Below are 21069 nucleotides of genomic sequence, written 5' to 3'. Positions count from 1 at the left end.
CAGATGCGCCCTGGCCACCCATACCTCTGCCCCAGGGCTCTGTTTCCAGCCCAGGGAGCACCCACTCCACTGTGGACCTCTGCCCCTCGGTTCCCCTCTCATTGTTCAAACTCCTCAGCCACATTCAAAGTGCTGTCCTTGTGAACTTTCCCCAAAGCCCCGTCAGCCTCAGATCTCCCGAGTGTGGACAGCAGGCTTCAGAGCCCGGTGCGAAGAGCATGCAGGTGCTATATTCTCAGCTTACTAGTTGAGATGGCAGCTTCTCCCCTGGAATCTGGGTTCCTCAACTGGGGGTAAATGTCTTCATCTTCGTTCTGTTTTTATTCCTGGAAGTCAATCTGATCACCAGAATAGAGCAGATAGATGCTCGCTGATTGCTGGCAAAATAAATCAATCGGCTTTCTATTTCTAACAGCTTTCCTTATTTCCACATTGCCTAGAAATGACAGTATTTTTCAGCTGAGAGTGTTTATCTTGTTGTGGAGGCAGAAATGCACATCTCACACACAGAGTTCTAGAAAACACACCTCTGAAGTCGGTCTACTTTGAAAGCCTTTGTAATAGTAAACCATTAGAAACACCTAGAGAGTTCTATGTGTGAAATGTGGGCTGTAATACAGCTTGGAGGTTTCATAATGCACCTGCTTGGGAAGTATAAGTAATCCTCCTTGGCGAGTCTGGATCACATCTAATGACCAAAGCAGAGGCTGTGGGGCAGCCACCACCGCCACAGAAATGGGGATACTGTGACAAAGACACTGTGCATGAAGATTTATTTTGTGATCTCGGGTCCTCTGATGTTTGCATTTTCTAAGGCCACTTCTGTATTTTCAGTAGGTTATACCCCCACACTATTTTAACATTTAAAAGGGCATTTTTCCAGTAATGATTTGTGTAAGATGCAAGAGTCTACCAGTAGGGCCGTTAAAGCACATTAATGACTTATGGGCAAATGGCCAGGCCAGCATGTTGCAGCTGTCTTTCATACTCTCTTGGTCAGAGGAATTGCTGGTGTTAATTGGCATACCTCCTTCTTCCTCCTCCTTCTTGCACAAACCATTAAGATTCCTTTAGAAGGCCGCACATGTCCATACATGTCTGCCTATCTGCCCTGACACCTGCGAAGCTCTTTCAGACCTTGAGCGTGAAGGAACATTTGTGCCAGGTCGTAACTTACCATGCACTTCTAGCCTCAGATATGTGAACATCTCGATATATGTTGTAATATAGGTAATATATATATATATATTACATCGATATATATTGAATTTCTGAGATTTCCTCAACTGGGAAAGAGCATGCTCCTCAGTGATTGCTTTGTTGGTTCAAATCATTTTCATTTGTTCATCTGTTTGTTCATGCTCAATTTTAGTGGAACTGGAATGACAACAGTTTGGACCTGGAAAGGGACGTGAGGGGCTGGTTTCTCTGTTCCTGGATCCAGAGTGTGGTGAGGCTCATGGCACATTCCTGCCCTCTGTCCTCTAACTGACACCTGTGCTTGCTGTCCAGCCACCCCTCTCGGCTCTGCTTGGGGGTCACTGGAAGGCTCACGGAGCTTCAGAGTCTGCCAGACAAGATGCCAGGACCGTGTTCCCCAGCAAGCTCCCTGTACATAGCAGTGTCGCCGTGTCCCCAAGAGCACAGCTTATCCTGCTATCCTGAGAGCTTGTTGCCAGTGCAGGGACTGAGGTGCCACTGGTGGCTGTGGCTGCAGAGGGCTCAGTGTGGACCAAGGCTCGGATCATTCATTGTTCCCGGAGTCTGACTACTTGCTGTGTAAGCAAGCATGCAAACATTTAGCTTGAGGGGTACCAGTTATCTATCATCAGAGATAGTCATATGTTGAATAGTGACAATTCTTTTTCAGAAGTGGGAACACAAATTCTAAAAAATTTAAAATTCTAAATTTATATTCTAAAGTGACTCAAGCAGGAGAACAGGGGAACTTTAGGTGTTCTACAATATCTGTCACTGCAAACTCCCCACCTGCCAGTGATTTTTAACATAGTGATGCCTGGCGGCAGGGTGGCTGGAAAGTATCCAGGTTCAGATAGGACAAACGGAAAGAAGAGGCTTGGAAGGATAGAGACCATGTCTGTCAGTGAAGAAGAATGACAGGACCTCAGATTAAAGCAAAAAGGGGCTCTTGCAATAAATACCAGTGGACCAGGCAGAAGTCCTTAAGTGAGAATTTAATGCTTTCCAGTAGAACTGTACCTTGGCTTTTATTCAGGTTGGGTGGTGGGATGCTTTGGCAGCCAGTAGGAAGTCTCAGTGTGCCTGGGCTGGCCACCTGCTCAGTTTCCTGTCCCTACCCACTGACAGTCACATGGTTGTGTTCAGACATAAACTGAGGCAGTGGTTTCAACCTGAATGCCAACTACAGGCGGCCTGCCAGGTGAGTCCTTCACTCGGGTCTCACCTGCTGCCTGCCCTCAAGCCATTTCCAAGTGAGTGTGTCAAGACTCCAGAGGCCACTCAGTGCTCAGACAACATAGGCCAGACAAGCACACCAGACATAGAGGCAGAAGCCCCATGTGCACTCAGTGCTGGACAGTTATGTGCATTCACCACCAGTGTTTTTCCATAGACTCACATCTGCCTGGAGGAGCTAGCAATATCCAGCTGCTACCATTCAGTCTGTCAAACGGGGAAGCCCAAAATCAAGAGTCCAAATTTTCACATTCAGAAAATGAAATAAGCACAGTAGAATAAATTATAGAAATTAAAGTAGAATTACAAAATAATTTTATTAAAACATAAGAATTAAAGACACCTGAATAAGCCACGCCTGGAGGAACGTCCCTCTGTGGTACCCAGTTGGGGGAGCATCTGTCCTTCACGTTACATGTGATGGTAGCTTTCCTTTGTCAGATCCTCTGTGTTTAGATGTCACATGAACCCAGATGACACTTCTGGCCTCTGCTCACGTGTTACAACAGTGAGTCACATAAAATAAGGATTTGCCAGTGTGCTTTCATCCTCAAGGGACTGAAGACACTTGCATGTGGACTGGAACCTATGTCCACAGGCCAGTCCTGAGGGGGCTGCATGCGGACTGGGGTGTGTACCAGTCCATGCCCTGGTGGTTCTGTGGGTCTTCTCCTGAGGGACCATTAGGGTTGAGAAAACCCCAGAGTGGGGAGATCTTGCAGATCTGGACCAATTATGTTTCAGAAAATGTAAATAGACCTTCTGCAGGTCTACTTGAAGGCAAAACAGTTGCCATAAATGTAATTCATGGTAGACATCAGATACTCTTCTAGGAGTAATAGTTTATGTTTTAAAGTTTCTTCTAAATTTCTTCTTGATAATTGCTCTGAAATTAACTCCCAGTGTACAGACTACACTTTTGGAATAAGGTGCTTTTAAGTTGAAACTCATCCTTGACTCAATGCCCTACAGGGGGTTGCTGCAGTGTCCTGTCCCTGACTGGGCCTGCCTGCCTACAGTCCCCATGGAAGGCTTTCTGAGGTCAGGAATTGATGTCATAGGCTACTACTTGAGTCCTGAATCCCATGTTGGATCACTGTGTTCTGGAAATGCTTTCTTGCAATTTCTAAGCAATCATCATGACAACAGTGTTTATTTCTAACAAAAATATAGGCTTCTGCTTGCTTCTGGAGTTGATTAACTATAACTTTGGTCTCCACTGAGATGAGATGTTGACTTTGCAAAACTGCTTCATAGGTTGGAAGTGATGCTGCAATTCCCCCCTGGAAAGGTTGTGTTTGTGAGTCAAGGGTGTGCCACGTGACTGCACCATACTGTGCTCCCAACATTCACCTCAGCCTTAGAGCCAAGCCAGAGCTGGTGATAAGCCACAAGGCGAGACACTCTAAATAACATTCAGCCACGGATTTTAGCTTGAGAGTTGCATGTTGTGGACAACTACTTCAACTACTTCTGCAATGGACGAATACTTCTGTGTCTTCTAAATTCCAGTAACTAGTTGACAGTTGCACTGAAATTAGCATGGAGGGTTTCTCTGTCCTCAGGATCCTCGATGCCCCCTCCTTTCCAATCCCTCCTCAACCCTGACCCCAGAAACCTGTCTCCACATCTGCCTTTCCCAGACTGCCATGTGGGTGGGATCACACAGTGTGTGGATTCAGACTCTCTTCTTTCATTTAATGATATGCATAGAAGTTTCCTCCCTGTCTTTTCATGGCTAGAGAGCTCATTTCTTCTTAGCACTGGGTTCCATTGTAATGTCTGGATATGAGTTTTTCTTTACCAGTGTCTATATTTCAAATCTTTTCCTGTTTCATGGTCCTGGCAGAGAGCTTGCCCAGAAACACAGGAAGAGGCCTCATTTGGAAGGGATTTTTCAGTGCTTCTCCGAGAAGGAAGACTTCCGATAGGTAACCATTATTGGGCCCAATGTCTTTTAAGTATGAATTGGTGTTGGACTTTATCAGAGGTTGTATACACCTACTGAGAATATATTTTTTTAAGTTTTTAATGTGATGAATGGCACTTACCTATTTTTCTAGTATAGAACCACCTCTTATTCTTCCAAAAACCTCAGATTGGACATGATAAGTTGTCCTTGAATAGTAAACTAGGTTATCAGTGAAGCCTCCCACTTGACTCCCTTTTGTCAAGATTGTCTTAATTATTCCAGGCATGTACCCTTCCATATAAATTTTAGAGTAAGCTGTGTCTACAAAAGTCCTTGCTGGGGTTTTCATAGGAATTGCATTAAACCCATGTATATACATCAATTTGGAGAGAACTGACTTTTTACTATGATGAGCTTTCCAACCCATAAACATGGTTTGTCCTTCTATGTATTTTCATATTTGATTTCCTTTGTCAGCATATTATCATGTTCAGCTTACATATACTGCATATGCTTTTAAAAGTTATATCTGGTATATAATTTTCTTTAGGGTAATTATAAATTATACTGTTTTTAACAGTGGTTTCCACATGGTCATTATCAGTATATGTGATGAGACTGAATTTTGTGTGAGTGACTGGTCACATTCTAGGAGTTACTTTTTGTTTGTTTCTTTGTGTGTGTGTGTGTGTGTGTTTGTAGATTCCTTGGGATTCTCTATATAGACAATCATGTTATCTGCAAACAGGGACAGTTTTGCTTTTTCCCTACAATATGCATGTATATTATGTCTTACTCTTGTTGTATTGCAATTGCTGGGGCTTCCAGCACTGTGTTGAGTAGAAGTGGATGTCCCTCTGTGGTCCCCAGTTGGGGGAGCATCTGTCCTTCACGTTACATGTGATGCTAGCTTTTGGCATTTTGCTGATGCTATCAAGTCCACTTCATAAATTGCTTTTTATCACAAATGTGTGTTGGCTTTTGCCAAATGCTTTTTCAGTATCAATTGCTACAGGCAATTTTTCTTTAGCTTGTGGATATGGTGGACTGTGATATTTTGACATTGTATAATGTCATGTGTCAGTATTGGAAGATCCATATAACTAAACGGATTGTATTTTTCATGTGATTAATGCACGATGTTATAAAAGCATGCACTGGTAAAGATTTGTTCATTCACAGTGGAAGATGGACCAATAGATTTTAGTGGGTAAGAATACACTCATTGATACAACTTCAGATTCTACATTCACATAGCCTTTAAGAAATATATACATTCATCATATTTTGGAGCAGCATCAAAGATGATTATTCACAATCATCTGAAAGGACTGTTAAGAATAGTTCTTCTGTTCCAAATAGTCTTCAACCAAGACAACGTATTGCAGCAGTTTGAGTGCAGAAGCAGGTAGGAGAACCTAGTCGTCTTCTAATAGGTTAGACATTGATGAGATCATGACATTCATCTCACTAAATTTATTTTCGTTTTGGAAAACCATTATTTTTCATAAAATAGGTTATTTATGTAAAAATATAATGGTTTATCATTGTTAGATGAATTCAAGCATAAATATATTTTTAAATTCCCAGTTTTATTTTATAATTTGCTGAATGTTGGCTGACACTGCCTGCATAAACAAAAGATATTTGTGGTTCTCAGTAATAAATTTTAAGAGCATGAAGGGGTATTGAAACCAAAAATTAGGAAGTGCTACTTTATGATAGTATGATTCTGGTTTTAAATACTTTCTTAGATTCATTTTGGGAAGATATTTTTCTAGAATTTATTCATTTGCTAAGATTTAAAATGTATTATCATGAAATTGTATTCTCTTATCATTTTTTATTATTTAGTTTTTATTGTAATTTCAAAATTGTGATATTATTTGAAACTTACAGAAAAAATGCTAGAATAAAAATGAATGTCCTATATAGTTTTTACCCATATTAATAGTTTTATTTTATAGTATTTTTTACTTGACTTATAATTTATCCATCCCTTCTTTCTTAATTTCTCTGCATGTAGCTACCTAGCACTTGAAATTTGACTAGTCCAAATTAAGATGACCTATAAATCTAAAATATACATCAGATTTTAAAGATGTGGTACAATATAAAATTTTTCATTAATTTTATGTTGATTATATGCTGAAATAATAATTTCTTAATAATGGGTTAAATCAAATATCAAAATTAAATCATTTGTTTTTATTTTTTAATGTGGCTTCTAGACAATTTAAATTATACATATGGCTTGCATAGTATTTCTATTGGATTGCATATATATATAAATTAGATTTTTGAAACCATCACTAGTACATTGGAGAAATCTTTCCCCTTTATGTCTGAGCACATTAGGATGTACATTAGGAACTATGATATCCTTTTACATACATAGATATGGTTTTAAATATCAGGGAATGTTATGCCGACACAAGGCTGTTCTCTGCTCATCCAATCCACAGTTCACTTCCAGCTCACATTTACAGATCCTTTATAACTCTTCCCAACCCACGATGATACACTTCTTATAATTGTTATGTCTTCCTAGCCTCTCCTAACTTGGAACAGTTTCTTTTTTTTCTTTGACCCCCTCTCCCTTTTTTTGACAACCACAAGTCAGTTCTTTGGTAATATTTCTTTATGATTAGTTGCCCTTTTTTGGTCAGGACTGCACAGAGATGGTGTTCTTGGGTCAGTGGCAATGTGATATTGGTTTGTTCCAATCATCTTGCAGACTTTCGTAACTTGGCTAAGATCCTCTACACCAGGCTTCTCTTTTGTAACAGCAGTATTTTTTCTTTCATAATTCATAAGCAGTTTAGGGGTGGATATTTTAGAATGAGACAAATATCCTATTTATTATCAAACTTTTACCTACTAATTTTGGCATTCGTTGATGAACTTTGGAATTTTTGTGTAACTGGTTTTTAAAGAAGACAATAGACTTGAAGAGAGCAGACTGAGGACTATCTTTGCACACGGCCAGGACTCACACATTGTGTTTGGTACATGGGACCTTGGATTGTGTAGCAGTTCCATACTTGAAATGGGATACTCAGGTATCTAGAAGTATACCCAGCTTTATAGTGATAGCAGTGAGAATCACAGTTCATAAAAATAACTGACACAGTTTGGAAGTACTCAGTGGATGTTTCGCACACATGCATGCAGCAGGTGTATTTTCAAAAGCTTCTCCTTGAGGGAATCTTCAAAGGAGGAAGTCCTCGAGTGAGAAAATCACAGCAAGTTTGTGTCATTGGAACTGTGACCACAGCACTGCCTTCACTCCTCCTTAGCCTGTTTTGCTCTTGGCACAGAAGGGCGATTTAATATTTTCCAGAGATGAAGTCTTACAGGCGTGCTGGCAGCTTCTGGATGGCTTCTGTGAAGTGATCCCTAAGTTTTCATCCCTTCACGTGGATGACTCTGGGGACCAGAATCTGGGCCCACATGCTGGCACTGCTGCCTTCTATGGGGAAGCACTACTTAGGGATGAATCTGCTGGGTGTGAGCACTCGCATTTATCCACCGTTAATCGTTTGATCGCCTCTGAACTTGACCTGTGACCTCCTGTTGTCTCTTCCCTGCTTACTCTTGTACTGCATCCTGTCTGCCTTTGGAAAGATGAAAGTTCCCAGTTGTGGATGGTCTGGACCCAGTTAGGTTGTTGTACCAAAATTAGACCCGGAGCACAGCCATTTCAAGCAGTACTGAATCATCTGGGCAACACTTACTAAACCTCATTTCCCAGGAGAAGGTGAACTACTGGAAAATACCTCATTGCTTTTTAATTTTGGCCTTGGTTTTCCATGATTGTGTTAGATTATAAAAGAAAGAAAGAAAGGGGATTTTCTAAAGACGAGTCTGTTTTTTCTCCCTGTTCCTAATTTTAATTTTTTTGAAGATTTTATTCATTTATTTTAGAGATAGAGCAAGAAGGGGGAGGGGCAGAGGGAGAGGGAGAAGCAGACTCCCTGCTGACCCTGGAGCCTGTTGCCGGGGCTCTGATTCATGACCCCGAGATCATGACCCAAGCCAAAATCAAGTCAGATGCTCCACCCACTGAGCACCCTTGGCGCCCCTTAAAATCATCCTTGGTGATTTTAAGAAACTGAGGTACTTGGTGGTATTCCTGCATGGCTACCATGCCTTTCAGTTGTCAGACTCGAGATTATCTAATAATTCTTTCAGTTTTAAAGAAAGTAAAAAGATGAAGGGGAATATGGTCCCCAAGCAGACTGGCATGCCAGGAGACCTGTCTTCATTCTTTAGTTCTGAACAATTTTGGTGACTCTCCTCATGCTCTCTAGCACCTCGTGGTGTTACCAGGTGATATCAAACTTATAAGATATCAGTCATAGGTGAGGCCTTAAAATCATTTGATTCTATTTGTAGCCTGAAGAAAATGATAGAGCTAGTTCATAGCCTAGCGAACATTCCAGAGGTCTCCAGAATCCTGCACAGGTGCTGTTTGCTCACCACAGTGGCTCTTTCAGTGCAATTTAGGATTTTACCTATGAAAGATTAGTTATTTTATTTTCTAGACAAGTCAGATTGTAAAATTATACTCTAAATGGTTCGCAGAAGAATTCAAAAGATGTTTATAGATATCTTTCATACTAAAATGTTCTTACAGATGAGTAGAAAACATAACGCAGCTGACCCTTGAACAACACAGGTTTGAACAGTGCAGGTCCACTTATGCGTGGACTTCTTTTTGATAAATATGGTACTTACTCTAAAGGTGTTTTCTCTTATGACTTTCTTAGTGACATTTTCTTTTCTCTAGCTTACTTTATTGTAAGAACACAGTATGTGATATAACAGAGAATAGGTATTTATGGGCTGTTTGTGTCATTGGTAGGCATCCATCAACAGTAGACTGTTGTACTGAACCTTGGTGGGATAAAACGTTATACAAACGTTATACGTGTATATTCGACTCTGCAGAGGTCCCATAGTTAAAGGGTCAACTGTAGCTTCAGGTTTTACCTGGATGACAAGTGTGTGTACCCAAAAGTTAGAATATATGAAGTTATTGAGTAGGGAAGTGAAGTGTAAGGGCTGGAGCTGACCAAGAAGAAAAAGAGAAGCCTCACTAATGAGCTGCTGTGTAGCCGTGAGTCCGGTAGCTTGACTGAAATGGAAAAATTCATAGAAAGACATATGTTGAGATTGACTTAAGAATAAATAGAAAAATTTAAGAGATTTATAACAAGAGATTAAATGATAAGAATAACTAAAAACAAAGAAAACTCCTCACAAAGAAAATACCAGGAAAAGATGGTAGTTACTCCTACCAAATATTTAAAGAATTAATCCCACTTTTCCATAAATTTCCAAGAAATTAGAGGAGACACCAAAACTTACTCAGTGATGTCAGTGTCATTCTGATTTAAAAAAAAATCAAGAGAACAGAAAAGTAACACCAGTGTTTCTTATGAATATAGATGCAAAAATCCCCAGTAACAAGCAAATCAAATCTGGCAATATGTAAAAAGGATTATATACTGTTACCAAGTGAGCTTTATCCCAGGAATGGAAGACTGGTTTAACAAAGGAAAATAAATTAATGTAATACATCCCATCAAAACATAAAAGCATATGACCATCTCCATAGACACAGAAACACACCTGCACGCACCTGCACGCTCACCCCTGATATCCAGTACCCATCAGGGATCCGAGGTTGCTCACCAGGGTGCTTATCCCTCTCATGTGTCTGGGGTTAAAAACAAATGCAGTGGATGGGGGCTACAGTCTCCAGGGCACGTGGCTCTCTGGAAACAGAGCTACTTTCCTTTGGGGACTGGTCCCTGCACCATTGTTTGTGGTGCGTGGACGTGGAACCTCAGTGGCTGCTGTTTGCCTCTGACTTTTCAGTGTTGAGCTGTGGGTGACCTTTGAGAGGGGGTCTGAGACTTCACCATGATCTTGGGTTCCAGGTGTGCGTCGGTGTCTCGGGAGGTGAGCCAACAGAGATTGGTCCTCTTTGGTCACATTGTCCCTCCAAACAGACATTTCCAGCAGTTCCCAGCTGTCCTGCACGTAGCATAGAAGACTCGTCTAAGTGTGTTACTGGTTCCTCCAGCCTCATCTCTCTTCTGCAGCCACTCGCCCGCCAGCTGGCTGACTTCTCGCCCTTTCCGAAATAAGCCACCTTCTCTCACACAGGTGTGCCCATTTCTCCTTTCTGGAAGACATGCTGCCCTCTCATCTCCCTTGGCTAATGCGTATTTGTCCTTCATATGTGTCCCCGACCTACCCAGGCATGTTCCCCTCTGGGGGGCCCAACTTCTTCTGGGTGGTTTGCCTCCCCAACTCCTTTGTGAGCCCGTTACGGTCCTGCTCCCGCTCCGCGCTCTCACACCCTGTGGGCCCTGTGCCCCACAACCGGGCGTGTGCAAGCCGTGCCCCGCAGGGGCCCAGGGTTGCATGTGGATTGACGCGGGCAGCCAGGCAGCTTCATTGTGACGTGGGTCCAGCGATGACCCCTCCAGTGTGACTCCATCCTGAGCCCTGACTATCCCAGAGCCTAGGTGAGGCGTTGTTGGGAGCCAGAGCTTCACGTTCTCATTTCAGTTGACAAACCACAAAAAGAACATCTTTGACCTGCCTACCCTGACAGATACCCCCTTATCACATCAAAATTGAAAGACACAAGTGGAGTTTATGACTAAAGTTAACACAACTTCAAAGGCAATTGAATGTAATTATCATGATGCAATTTTGGGCACTCTACCGCAGGGTTGGCAGTAGAGTGAAAATCTCATTTAATAAAAAGTAGGAAAATAGTCCAGGCTCAGTGACAGAGTAGTGTCACTACTAGTGTCCAGCCTGCTTCTAACCATCGTTTACTGTCAGCCTGGAGTCTCCTGAGGGTGCTTGCATGTCCCCGAGAGACCCAAGTCAGAGCTACACCCCATGTACAGGGTGCTAGGAAACCTGGACTTGTGAGGTTAGAGGGGGGGTTCCCTAAATGTGAGGAAGGTTCTCCAGAGGTTCTTGATAGTGAGGAAGCATGACAAATGGCCATTATGGGGGACAGACGAAAATAGTTGCTGTACAAATGGATCATTAATGTGACGTCACAGTGGTAGGATTACGGCAGAGAAATGCCAAGTAAGAAGCTTATTAGGTTCACTTTGTGTTTCTCCTACAGTTTGGTAGCTCTGCGAAGGTATGATTCTGTTCCTATCTATGCTAGAAAACAGAGCATCTGAAGATAATTACTGTAAAATCAAGGACACTAGTATGTAGCCAGGTGCTATTGTGGATGTGTCCCAATGTGAAGAGTTACCACTGTGATCTTCTTTATTGGTTCAAGGAGAGCATCAACAAGGATGAACTCCAATAGAAAAATAGAAGGAAGGTTGAATATTTTTTTTAATTCTGGAAAAGATTACTTCTTCTTTTAGATAAATGTGTAACTGCACCAGAGAGTGAAAACTGACCTAAGAAAACTAGCAGCTCTCCACTTTTATTAAAATATTAAAGTCAAGAGGATATAATTTTATGTATAAAATATAATCCATTCATCCATCCATTCAAGCCAAAATTATTGAGTGCCATGAAAAACATTCGTGAGGAATGCTGGCAAGATCCTTGTTTTCATGGGGCTTAATGGATAGGCAGTGTCAGGGACTCTGGCAAAAACAATAGAATTTGGTATGGAGGGACTGTCATGAGTGGGAGACTATGAAATCAGACATAAAAACTCCTTAAAACACAAAAAGACATTGCTGTTTTTTTGGAAATGCGGTGTGGGGTGCGTGTGTGTGTGAGGTTTGCATATGCTTTTCTGAAATGTAATTTTCTAATCATGGAATTTAGACTTCTGGCTCAGGATAACTTTGGATTTCAACCTCTTGAAAGTGTATTATTTTGCTGTGTATTATTTTGGTGTATTATTTTGTTCAATCCAGAGTAGAGGTGGAATGCACTATCAGTGAGAGGGCAGGGAGGCACGGCCCAGGCGCTCTGACCTGCTCACAGCAAACACCACCAGCCTCGCACACACTGCCTGTCGGGGCAGATGTCCCTGCGCAGCCCGTGCCTATTTACTCCCCCTTCTAAGCCCCCTGCGGTTCCGTGTTCGAGGAGGCAGACAGAGGGGCTGGTGTAAGTCTCGGAGTAGAAGTGTTTGTGGATTTGCACATGGAGAATGAGAACCGTCAGATGCAGAAGAGGGAGACAACCTGTGACCTCGGCCCCCATGGGCTTGCTGCTGTCATTGTGTGCGATAGGCCACACTGGACCCATAGGTGGGATGTAGCTGCAGGCGTTTGTAGCTTTTGAGTTATGGCCACGGAAGATGGTTCCTGTTACGTTTAACAGTTGTTGATCTAACATCTGGCTGGTGGAAGATATTTGTTCCTGATGGTCTGGCAAGGCTCTGGGCTCTGCAAACACTCACGGCCGCGGCCTCCAGCCCGGAGCACAGTGTGGTCACAGGGGAGGAATGCGACAGTTGGACTGTAACTGGAGTTCTGCTAGTTTCTCTGTAAATGATTTATAAACCCAACTTGAAAAATTCGTCTTAAATAAGCTGCAGCATTCTCGTGTCCTCAACACATAGGATTCCTGTTACACATGGTTCTGTTATTGTGGGCCGTTGCACAGTTACAGAGACGTGGCAACTATGCTTTCCACGCAGAGATAAGTAGCTTTCAGGAGAACAGACACAGGATTTCCCACACCTGGAGCCCCGCAGACCTGTCCGGCCTGCTTCCCTCCATGATTCTGGGAAGGACAGCTGGCACCGGGGTGGACACTGGGTTCCAGCCTGTGGTTTATCCCTGTGGTTCGGGTATGAGAAGACCATCTTGGATGTTAGTAGAATACTTAGACTATATCGTCATTTTATAGGACATCTAAGGTGCAGATACACAAATAATATGTACAGAGATGACATTGTTTCTAATGGTTTGTGTGTTTCTAATGGTTTCACTTTTAAAATATATATGATTTTGCAAAATAGGAAATCCACAGGAACAAAGGGAAGCACACAGAAAGGAAACTGCACAGCAGCTCTCATGAACTGTCCCAAACTCAGCTGTGACTGCTGTTGACATGCTAGTGCATGCATCGTCAGATTATTTTTTCCCAGGATTGTGTGGAAGTGGATGTGTGGGCACACATGCTCAGAACAGGGATGTAGCGTTGATATTTGCACTGCGTTCTGTGTATGGGCATACATAATTTATCTGATCTTTTGTTGTGGCTTTCAGGCAGCCTCTAACTTGCTCAGTCGTTCACAGTGCTGTGCTGCACATCCTTGGAGGTACACTGTGTACACTGGTGTGATTGCTGCCCCATGATCATGTTTGGAAACACAAGTGCTGAGTCGGTGTTCTCACTTTTTAGCAGCTTTTGAGAAGTATTGCCAAATTTTCTCCAAAAAGTTTGGGCCAACCTGTATATCTTCTAATAGAGGGTGAGAAAATGGTCTACATCAAACAATGAAAATTATTATTGAAACACTGTCAGCGCAGATCCCAACAGTCAAGGGCAGGAAAGAGGGTGGCATGGGGAGCTGCACATTCCCTCGCCCACACTCACATCCACACTCATGACAGGGCTTCTCCGAAGACGAAGGTGTCTGGGTGTTAGCACAAAGGAGCTCCACATGCTGGGTTGTTGTATTTAGTTTTTGGTGAATTATTTATTGACACTTTAAATGTTTTTCATTGACATATTCCTTGTTTCCCCTTGAGCCGTTAACCCCTCTTGATGTGTTAGCATCATTTTCCTCAGTTTGTGATATTAGAGAAAAATTCTAAGCTCTGTTTTTATTTTTAGACTTTCCCCTAAGATTACATATTCATTGACATTCCCTAATTTTGTTTCATATTTACATGTACAGTAGTAGATGAGTCTGTTACCTATTTATTTTTGTCCCAAAGCATTAGCCTGGCACCCAAATTACTGACCACGTTTTTTCTCCTTCATTTGAAATACCAAACCCTTCATACAATATTCTTGTCTCTGCTTCTTAACATTATTTTCCATTCCAACACAGTCCACCAATTTTGATTATGTACTGTCATAACTATGCCTTAATATCCCTTTCAATAAGCTTTATTTAGTTCTTCTTCTAAAAATAATTTCATAATGCAAACTTTGAGTGTTCCTAAGAGCAGGGAGGATGTCCTCATGAGCCCGATGTTTCCACCCCAGCTTGCATGGACAGTGGCGCCCAGCTTGTCTATTCATTTCTCCCAGCTCCATACCTTGAGATCATTTTGAGGCAAATTCCAGGTAGCATTTCATCTGTAAATATTTCAGTATATGTCTTTATTAGATATTTTAATTGATATATAACTTATTTATCAATATATACCACTTTTAGCTGTGGCAATTCAGCTGATTTGTGTGTATTTATATATTATATAACCATCACCATTATCTGTCCCAAAATATCCTCACTCCCCCCCCCCCAAAAAAAAAACCCTGTACCTATGAGCAGTTGGTCCCAATTCCCGTTCCTCCAGTCCCCTGGAAACCACTCATCTTCCTTCTGTCTCCTTGGGTTTGTCTGTTCTGAACATGTCACAGAAGTGGAATCTTACGTAATGTCCTTTTGTGTCTGGTATCTTTAGCGTAATGTTTTCAAGATTCATTTCGTGTTGTATGTATCTGCACTTCATTCCTTTTTATGGCTGAGGACGATTTCATAGCATGGATAGCCCACATTTTGGTGATGGATTTTTCACTTGTTTCCATTTTTGGGCTATAGTGGGTAATGCTGCTGTGAGGCTTCAAGCACATGTTTTTGTCTAAACATATCCTTTCAGTTCTCTTGTGGAATTTCTGGGTTGTATGGTAGTTCTATTCTTAACCATTTGAGGAGCTACCTAACTTAAATGGAGGCTGATTATTTTAGATTCCCACTAGCCATGTGTTAAGGTCCTGATTTTGCCACATCTTTGCCAACACTTATTTTTGATTTTTAATTTTTTTTAATTTTTGATTTTTATTATAGTTATTCTAGTGCGTATGAAGTGGTATCTCATGGTTTTGATTTGCATCACATTTCCTTAATGATTAATAATATTGAATATCTTCTTGTATGCTTGTTGGCTATCTCTATGTCTGTATGTCATTGGAGAAATTCTATTCAAGTCTTTTAGAGAAACTCTATTGAAATATTCTGCCTATTGTTAATTGGGTTATTTGACATTTATTACTTAGTTTTCATAGTTCTTTGTATGTCCTAGATATTAGACCTTCATCAGAGATGTGACTGAAACTGTTTTCTCTCATCCTGTGGACTGTCTTTTCACTTTTATTTATAGCATCCCTTAGAACACAAGAGTTAATTTTCCATAGGATGGGAGGTAGGGGTCCAAATCCTGCCTCCCCCCTCTTTTCTTTCTTTGCCTGTGGATATGCAGTTGTTTTATACCATTTGTTGAAAGAATTATTCTTTTCCTCCACTGAATAGTCTGGGATCCCTTGTTAGAGGTCAACTGGCCATGGATTAAAGGTGTATTTTTGGACTCTCAGTTCTACCCCATTGTTCTCTATGTCTGTTCTTCTGCAGCTGCCTTGTTGTGTTGGTTACTGTAGCTTTGTAGTCAGTGTGGAAAGTAGGAAGGCTGAGTCTTCCAGCTTTGTTTTTCTTCAGGATGGTTTTGGCTATTCAGGGTGTCTTGCATTTCCACACGAGTTTTAGAATCAGATTGTCTTTTTGTACATATGAAAAATTTTGATAGGGATTCCACTGAATCTCTACTTGAATTTGGGTAGTGTTGCCTTTATAATAATATTGTTTTCCATTTTCTGAAAATCAGAATGTCTTTCTATTTATGTACATCTTATTTAATTTCTTACAACAGTGTTTCATAATTTTCATTGTAAAAGTCATGTGTTCATTTTGTTAAATTAATTCCTGAGTATTTTGCTTTTTTTTTGATGCTGTTATAGGTGAAATTGCTTTTTAAATTTAATTTGAAAATGTTCATTGCTAGTATATAGACATGCAACTAGCTTTTGAATAATGATCTTGTATTCTATAACCTAGCTGAACTAGTTTATTAGCTATAACAGTTATTTTTAATGGAGTTTTAAAACTTTCAACATGTAAGATCGTGTCATATACAAATAGAGCTAGTTTGACTTCTTCCTTTCCATTCTAGATAACTTTTATTTCTTTTCTTGTCTAATAGCTCTGACTGGAACTTCTAGTACAAGGTTGTATAGAAGTTATGAAAGCAGACATCCTCATGTTCCAGATCTTAGGGGGGAAGTTTTCAGTTTTTCATGATTAAGTGTGATCTTAGCTGTAGTTTTCTCATAAATAGTAGAGGAAGGAAGGTCCTCTGTGCCTAGTCTCTTTAATGTTTTTTTATCATCAAAGGATGTTGCATATTTTCAAATGCTTTTTTTTTTGGTATCTGCTGAGATGATCATATGTTTGTTATTCCATTGTTATGGTATATTGCATGAGTTGATTTTTGTATGACCTACTAACCTTGTATCCCTGGGATAAATCCCACTTGATCATAGAGTATAAGCTTTTTATATGTTGCTGTATTCAGTTCTTACGTATTTCATTGAGGATTTTTGCATCTGCAACTGTAAGGGATATTGTTCTGTAATTTCCTTTCCCTGTGATGTCATCGCCTGGTTTTTGTATCAGAGAAATACTGGCCTCAAATAATGAGTTCTAAAGTATTCTTTCCTCATCTGTTGTGTGGGAAATTTAAAATGATTAGAATTAATTCTTCTTTATATTTCTAGCAGAATTCAGCAGTAAAGATAATTAGTCCTAAGTGTTTCTTTGTTGGAAGTTTTAATCATCACCACCATCATCATCACTGACTCCAATCTTCTTAACTGCTATAGATCTATTTTTTTCTTGAGTCAGTTTTGGTAGTTTGTGTTTACACCAATATGTCCATTTTGTAGGCTATCTGATTTGCTGGCACACAATGGTTTGTGCTGTTCCTTAGGGTCTTTTTATTTTTGTAAGGTCAGTCATAATGTCTCCTCACTCACTCCTGATTTTAGTAACTTGTGCCTTCTCTTTCTTTTATGTATTGCTTGCCCATTAACATAGATGTATAGTTATTATTTATTTATAATTATTGTTTTATTTATCTTTTAGGTCATATTGAAAATAAAAGGAGTTACCAACAAAAGTTAATTTACCCTATCCTTCATATTTACCTATTTAATTACCTTTACTCGTGTTTTTCCTATGGAGTTGAGGAGTTACCTGGTGTCTTTCCATTCAAACTTGAAGGGCTCCCTCCAGTATTGGTTGTAGGGAAGGTCTGCTAGCAACATACCCTCTTTTTTTTGTATATTTTTAAATTGGAGTTTGATTTGCCAACATATACTATAACACCCAGTGCTTATCCTGTCAAGTGCCCCCCTCAGTGTCTATCACCCTGTCACCCCATCCCTCTGCCCACATGCCCTTCCACTACCCCTTGTTCATTTCTCAGAGTTAGGAGTTTCTCATATTCTGTTACCCTCTCTGATTTTTCCCACTTATTTTTCCTCCTTTCCCCTATAATCCCTTTCACTATTTTTTATATTCCCTGTATGAGTGAAACCATATGATTGTCCTTCTCCAATTGACTTACTTCACTTAGCATAATACCCTCCAGTTCCATCCACGTTGAAGCAAATGGTGGGTATTTGTCATTTCTAATGGCTGAGTAATATTCCATTGTATACACATACCACATCTTCTTTATCCATTCATCTTTCGATGGACACCGAGGCTCCTTCCACAGTTTGGCTATTGTGGACATTGCTGCTATAAACATCGGGATGCAGGTGTCCTGGCATTTCATTGCATCTGTATCTTTGGGGTAAATCCCCAGCAGTGCAATTGCTGGGTCGTAGGGCAGGTCTATTTTTAACTCTTTGAGGAACTTCCACACAGTTTTCCAGAGTGGCTATTACCAGTTCACATTCCTGCCAACAATGTAAGAGGGTTCCCCTTTCTCCACATCCTCTCCAATATTTGTTGTTTCCTGTCTTGTAATTTTTTTATCATTCTCATTGGTGTGAGATGTTATCTCATTGTGGTTTTGATTTGTATTTTCCTAATGGCAAGTGATGAGGAGCATTTTCTCATGTGCTTGTTGGTCATGTGTATGTCTTCTTTGGTGAAATTTCTGTTCATGTCTTTGCCCATTTCATGATTGGATTGTTTGTTTCTTTGCTGTTGAGTTTAGTAAGTTCTTTATAGATCTTCAATGCTAGGCCTTTATCTGATAGGTCATTTGCAAATATCTTCTCCCATTCTGTAGGTTGTCTTTTAGTTTTGTTGATTGTTTCCTTTGCTGTGCAGAAGATTTTGATCTTGATGAAGTCCCAATAGTTCGTTTTTGCTTTTGTTTCCCTTGCCTTCTTAGATGTATCTTGCAAGAAGTTGCTGTGGCCAAGTTCAAAAAGGGTGTTGCCTGTGTTCTCCTCTAGGATTTTGATAGATTTTTGTCTCAAATTTGGATCTTTCATCCATTTTGAGTTTATCTTTGTGTATGGTGTAAGAGAATGATCTAGTTTCTTTCTTCTGGACTTGGCTGTTTAATTTTCCAAGCACCATTTATTGAATAGACTTTTCTTTTTCCAGTGGATAGTCTTTCCTGCTTTGTGAATATTAATTGACCATAGAGTTGAGGGCCCATTTCTGGGTTCTCTATCCTGTTTCATTGATTTATGTGTCTGTTTTGCAACATACCCTCTTAATGTTTATCTGGGGATGTCTTAATTTCTCCTATATTTTCAAATAATAGTTTTGCTGGATATAGAAGGATTGACTAAAATACTGTTTTTTTCTTTTGACACTTTCTATATGGCACCCTGTTTCCTTTCGGACTCCATGGTTTCTAATCAGAAATTAAACATTAATCTTATTTATGATCATTTGTACATGATGAATTGCTTCTGTCTTGCTGCTTCCAAGATTGTCTCTTTGTTTTGTCTTTGGAAAGTTGCATTATGACATATCCAGGTGTTCTATGAGCTTTTTCTGTTTGGAGTCTGTTGAGCTTCTTGCATGTGTAGATTAATGGTTTTCATCAAATTTGGAAAATATTTGCCATTATTTCTTCAAATATTCTATATACTCCTTTCTCTTCCTACTTTTCTTTCTGGGACTACCATTGTATGTATGTTGATACATTTGGTGGTATCTCACAGGGTCTGCTCCTGTGTCTTCATTCTTTTTTCCTTCTAGTCCTCAGTTTGGATGCTCAGTTGACCTATGGTACAGCTGTCCGGTTCTTCCTCTGCTTACTTGAATCTGCTATGCAGTCCCTTTAGTGAGCTTTCCCTTTGAGTTATTGTGCTTCCCAACTTTGGAATTTCTATTTGGTTCCTCTTTTTAATTTCTAACTCTTTATTGATATTTTCAATTTGGTAATGCATAATTCTCAAACTTTATGTTAGTTCTTTAGACATGGTTTCCTTTTGTCCCTTGAACATATTTAAAGTAGCTGATTAAAGTCTGTCTAGAAAGTCCAATGTCTGGGCCATACTTTCTTGTTTCTTTGCATGCCTCATACTTTTTTTCTTTTTGAAAACTCATTATTTAAATGCTGTAAAGTGATCACTCTGTAAAAATCAGATTCTCTCCCTTTCCCAAGATGATTTGTTATTACTGATTATTATAATTATTTTGATCCATTTTTACTGAGTTTTCTGAACTGATTTTTTATATTCTGTATGTATTAATTGTCATTTATGGCCATTAAAGTCTATGTCCAGTTACCTTAGCTGTCAACCACTGATAGGATAGAGATTTCCTTAAATGCCTAAGATGAAATAATTTCCCAGTCTTTGAACAGGAAGTGTGTGTGTGTGTGTGTGTGTGTGTGTGTGTGTGTGTGTTTATGTGTTTGGGCATAACTTTAACACTTAACCAAGCAACATGCAACTCTTTCTTATCTTTACTTCTTCATAGAGTTTCAAGGTCAGCCAGAGGTGAGAATAAAGGGCCTTCTCAGGTCTTTACTGAGCCCTAGGCATGCGTGTGGACTTCTAGATTCTCAGGAATATGGCAGAGCTTTTCAAGTTCATATGGACATCTCATTCCATGGCCTTTCCTTCTGAGGTTTCTGGTTTGTCTGTTGTTTCCCCAAATGTTATCTGTCACCCAGCCAACAACAACTATAATGTTAGCCTGTGACTGTTGTAGACAAATACTTTAGCCCTGACTGGTTCTGAGTTAGGTACAACAAGACAAACCTTTAGGGAGGCATCATGGACTAAAGTCCATGTGCAGGAGGCCAGCTCTGCTGCATCCCATGTAGGCAGTACAAGTAGTTAGTCTCATGGCTTTTGCTGAGCCAGGTGCCCAAAACCTGGAGCCTTGGGGTTTCTATTGGGAAGGGAGGGGAGTGACCCAGCACCTAGAGCTCTGTTGTTGAGTTAATGCTCTAACAGTTGCTGTGACCCTTTGACTAATTTTCAGATTAGTGAAGTAAAGCTAATTCTGACAGTTATGCAGTTTTTAAATTGCTTTAATGAAGGGATATAAGTTGTAGTGTCTTATTTTTCTGCTATTTTCCTCTTAGCTATTGTTATAATTTACCTCTCCACCTGAATATTAGAGTTATTTATTTATCCTGAGGATTTGATTAAGATTATATTCAATTTTTGAATCAATCTTCAGTGAATTAAAATCTTTACAATTTGGATATTTCATCCAGGAATATGTTATTTCTGCTTGTTGGTGTTATGTCATGTGTCTCTTT

General features: G+C 40.2%; 1 protein-coding gene across 26 annotated transcripts in view; it reads left to right on the top strand.

Moving 5' to 3' along the window:
- Positions 1-21069, top strand: part of WDR27 (WD repeat domain 27) — a 216087-nt gene that overhangs the window by 151032 nt on the left and 43986 nt on the right. For 14 of the 26 annotated variants that reach the window (XM_072831310.1, XM_072831299.1, XM_072831290.1 and 11 more), the window contains one exon: positions 4286-4367. The exons of the other annotated variants lie outside the window; for them this stretch is intronic. In XM_072831310.1, the coding sequence (XP_072687411.1) occupies positions 4286-4367 (82 nt within the window). The remainder of the gene's footprint in view (positions 1-4285; positions 4368-21069) is intronic. 26 annotated transcript variants of the gene reach the window in all.

Source organism: Canis lupus, chromosome 1 (assembly GCF_048164855.1).
Source record: "Canis lupus baileyi chromosome 1, mCanLup2.hap1, whole genome shotgun sequence".
Lineage (NCBI taxonomy): Eukaryota > Metazoa > Chordata > Mammalia > Carnivora > Canidae > Canis > Canis lupus.
Note: the sequence above shows the minus strand (reverse complement) of the source record. Positions and strands in the feature narration are given on the sequence as shown.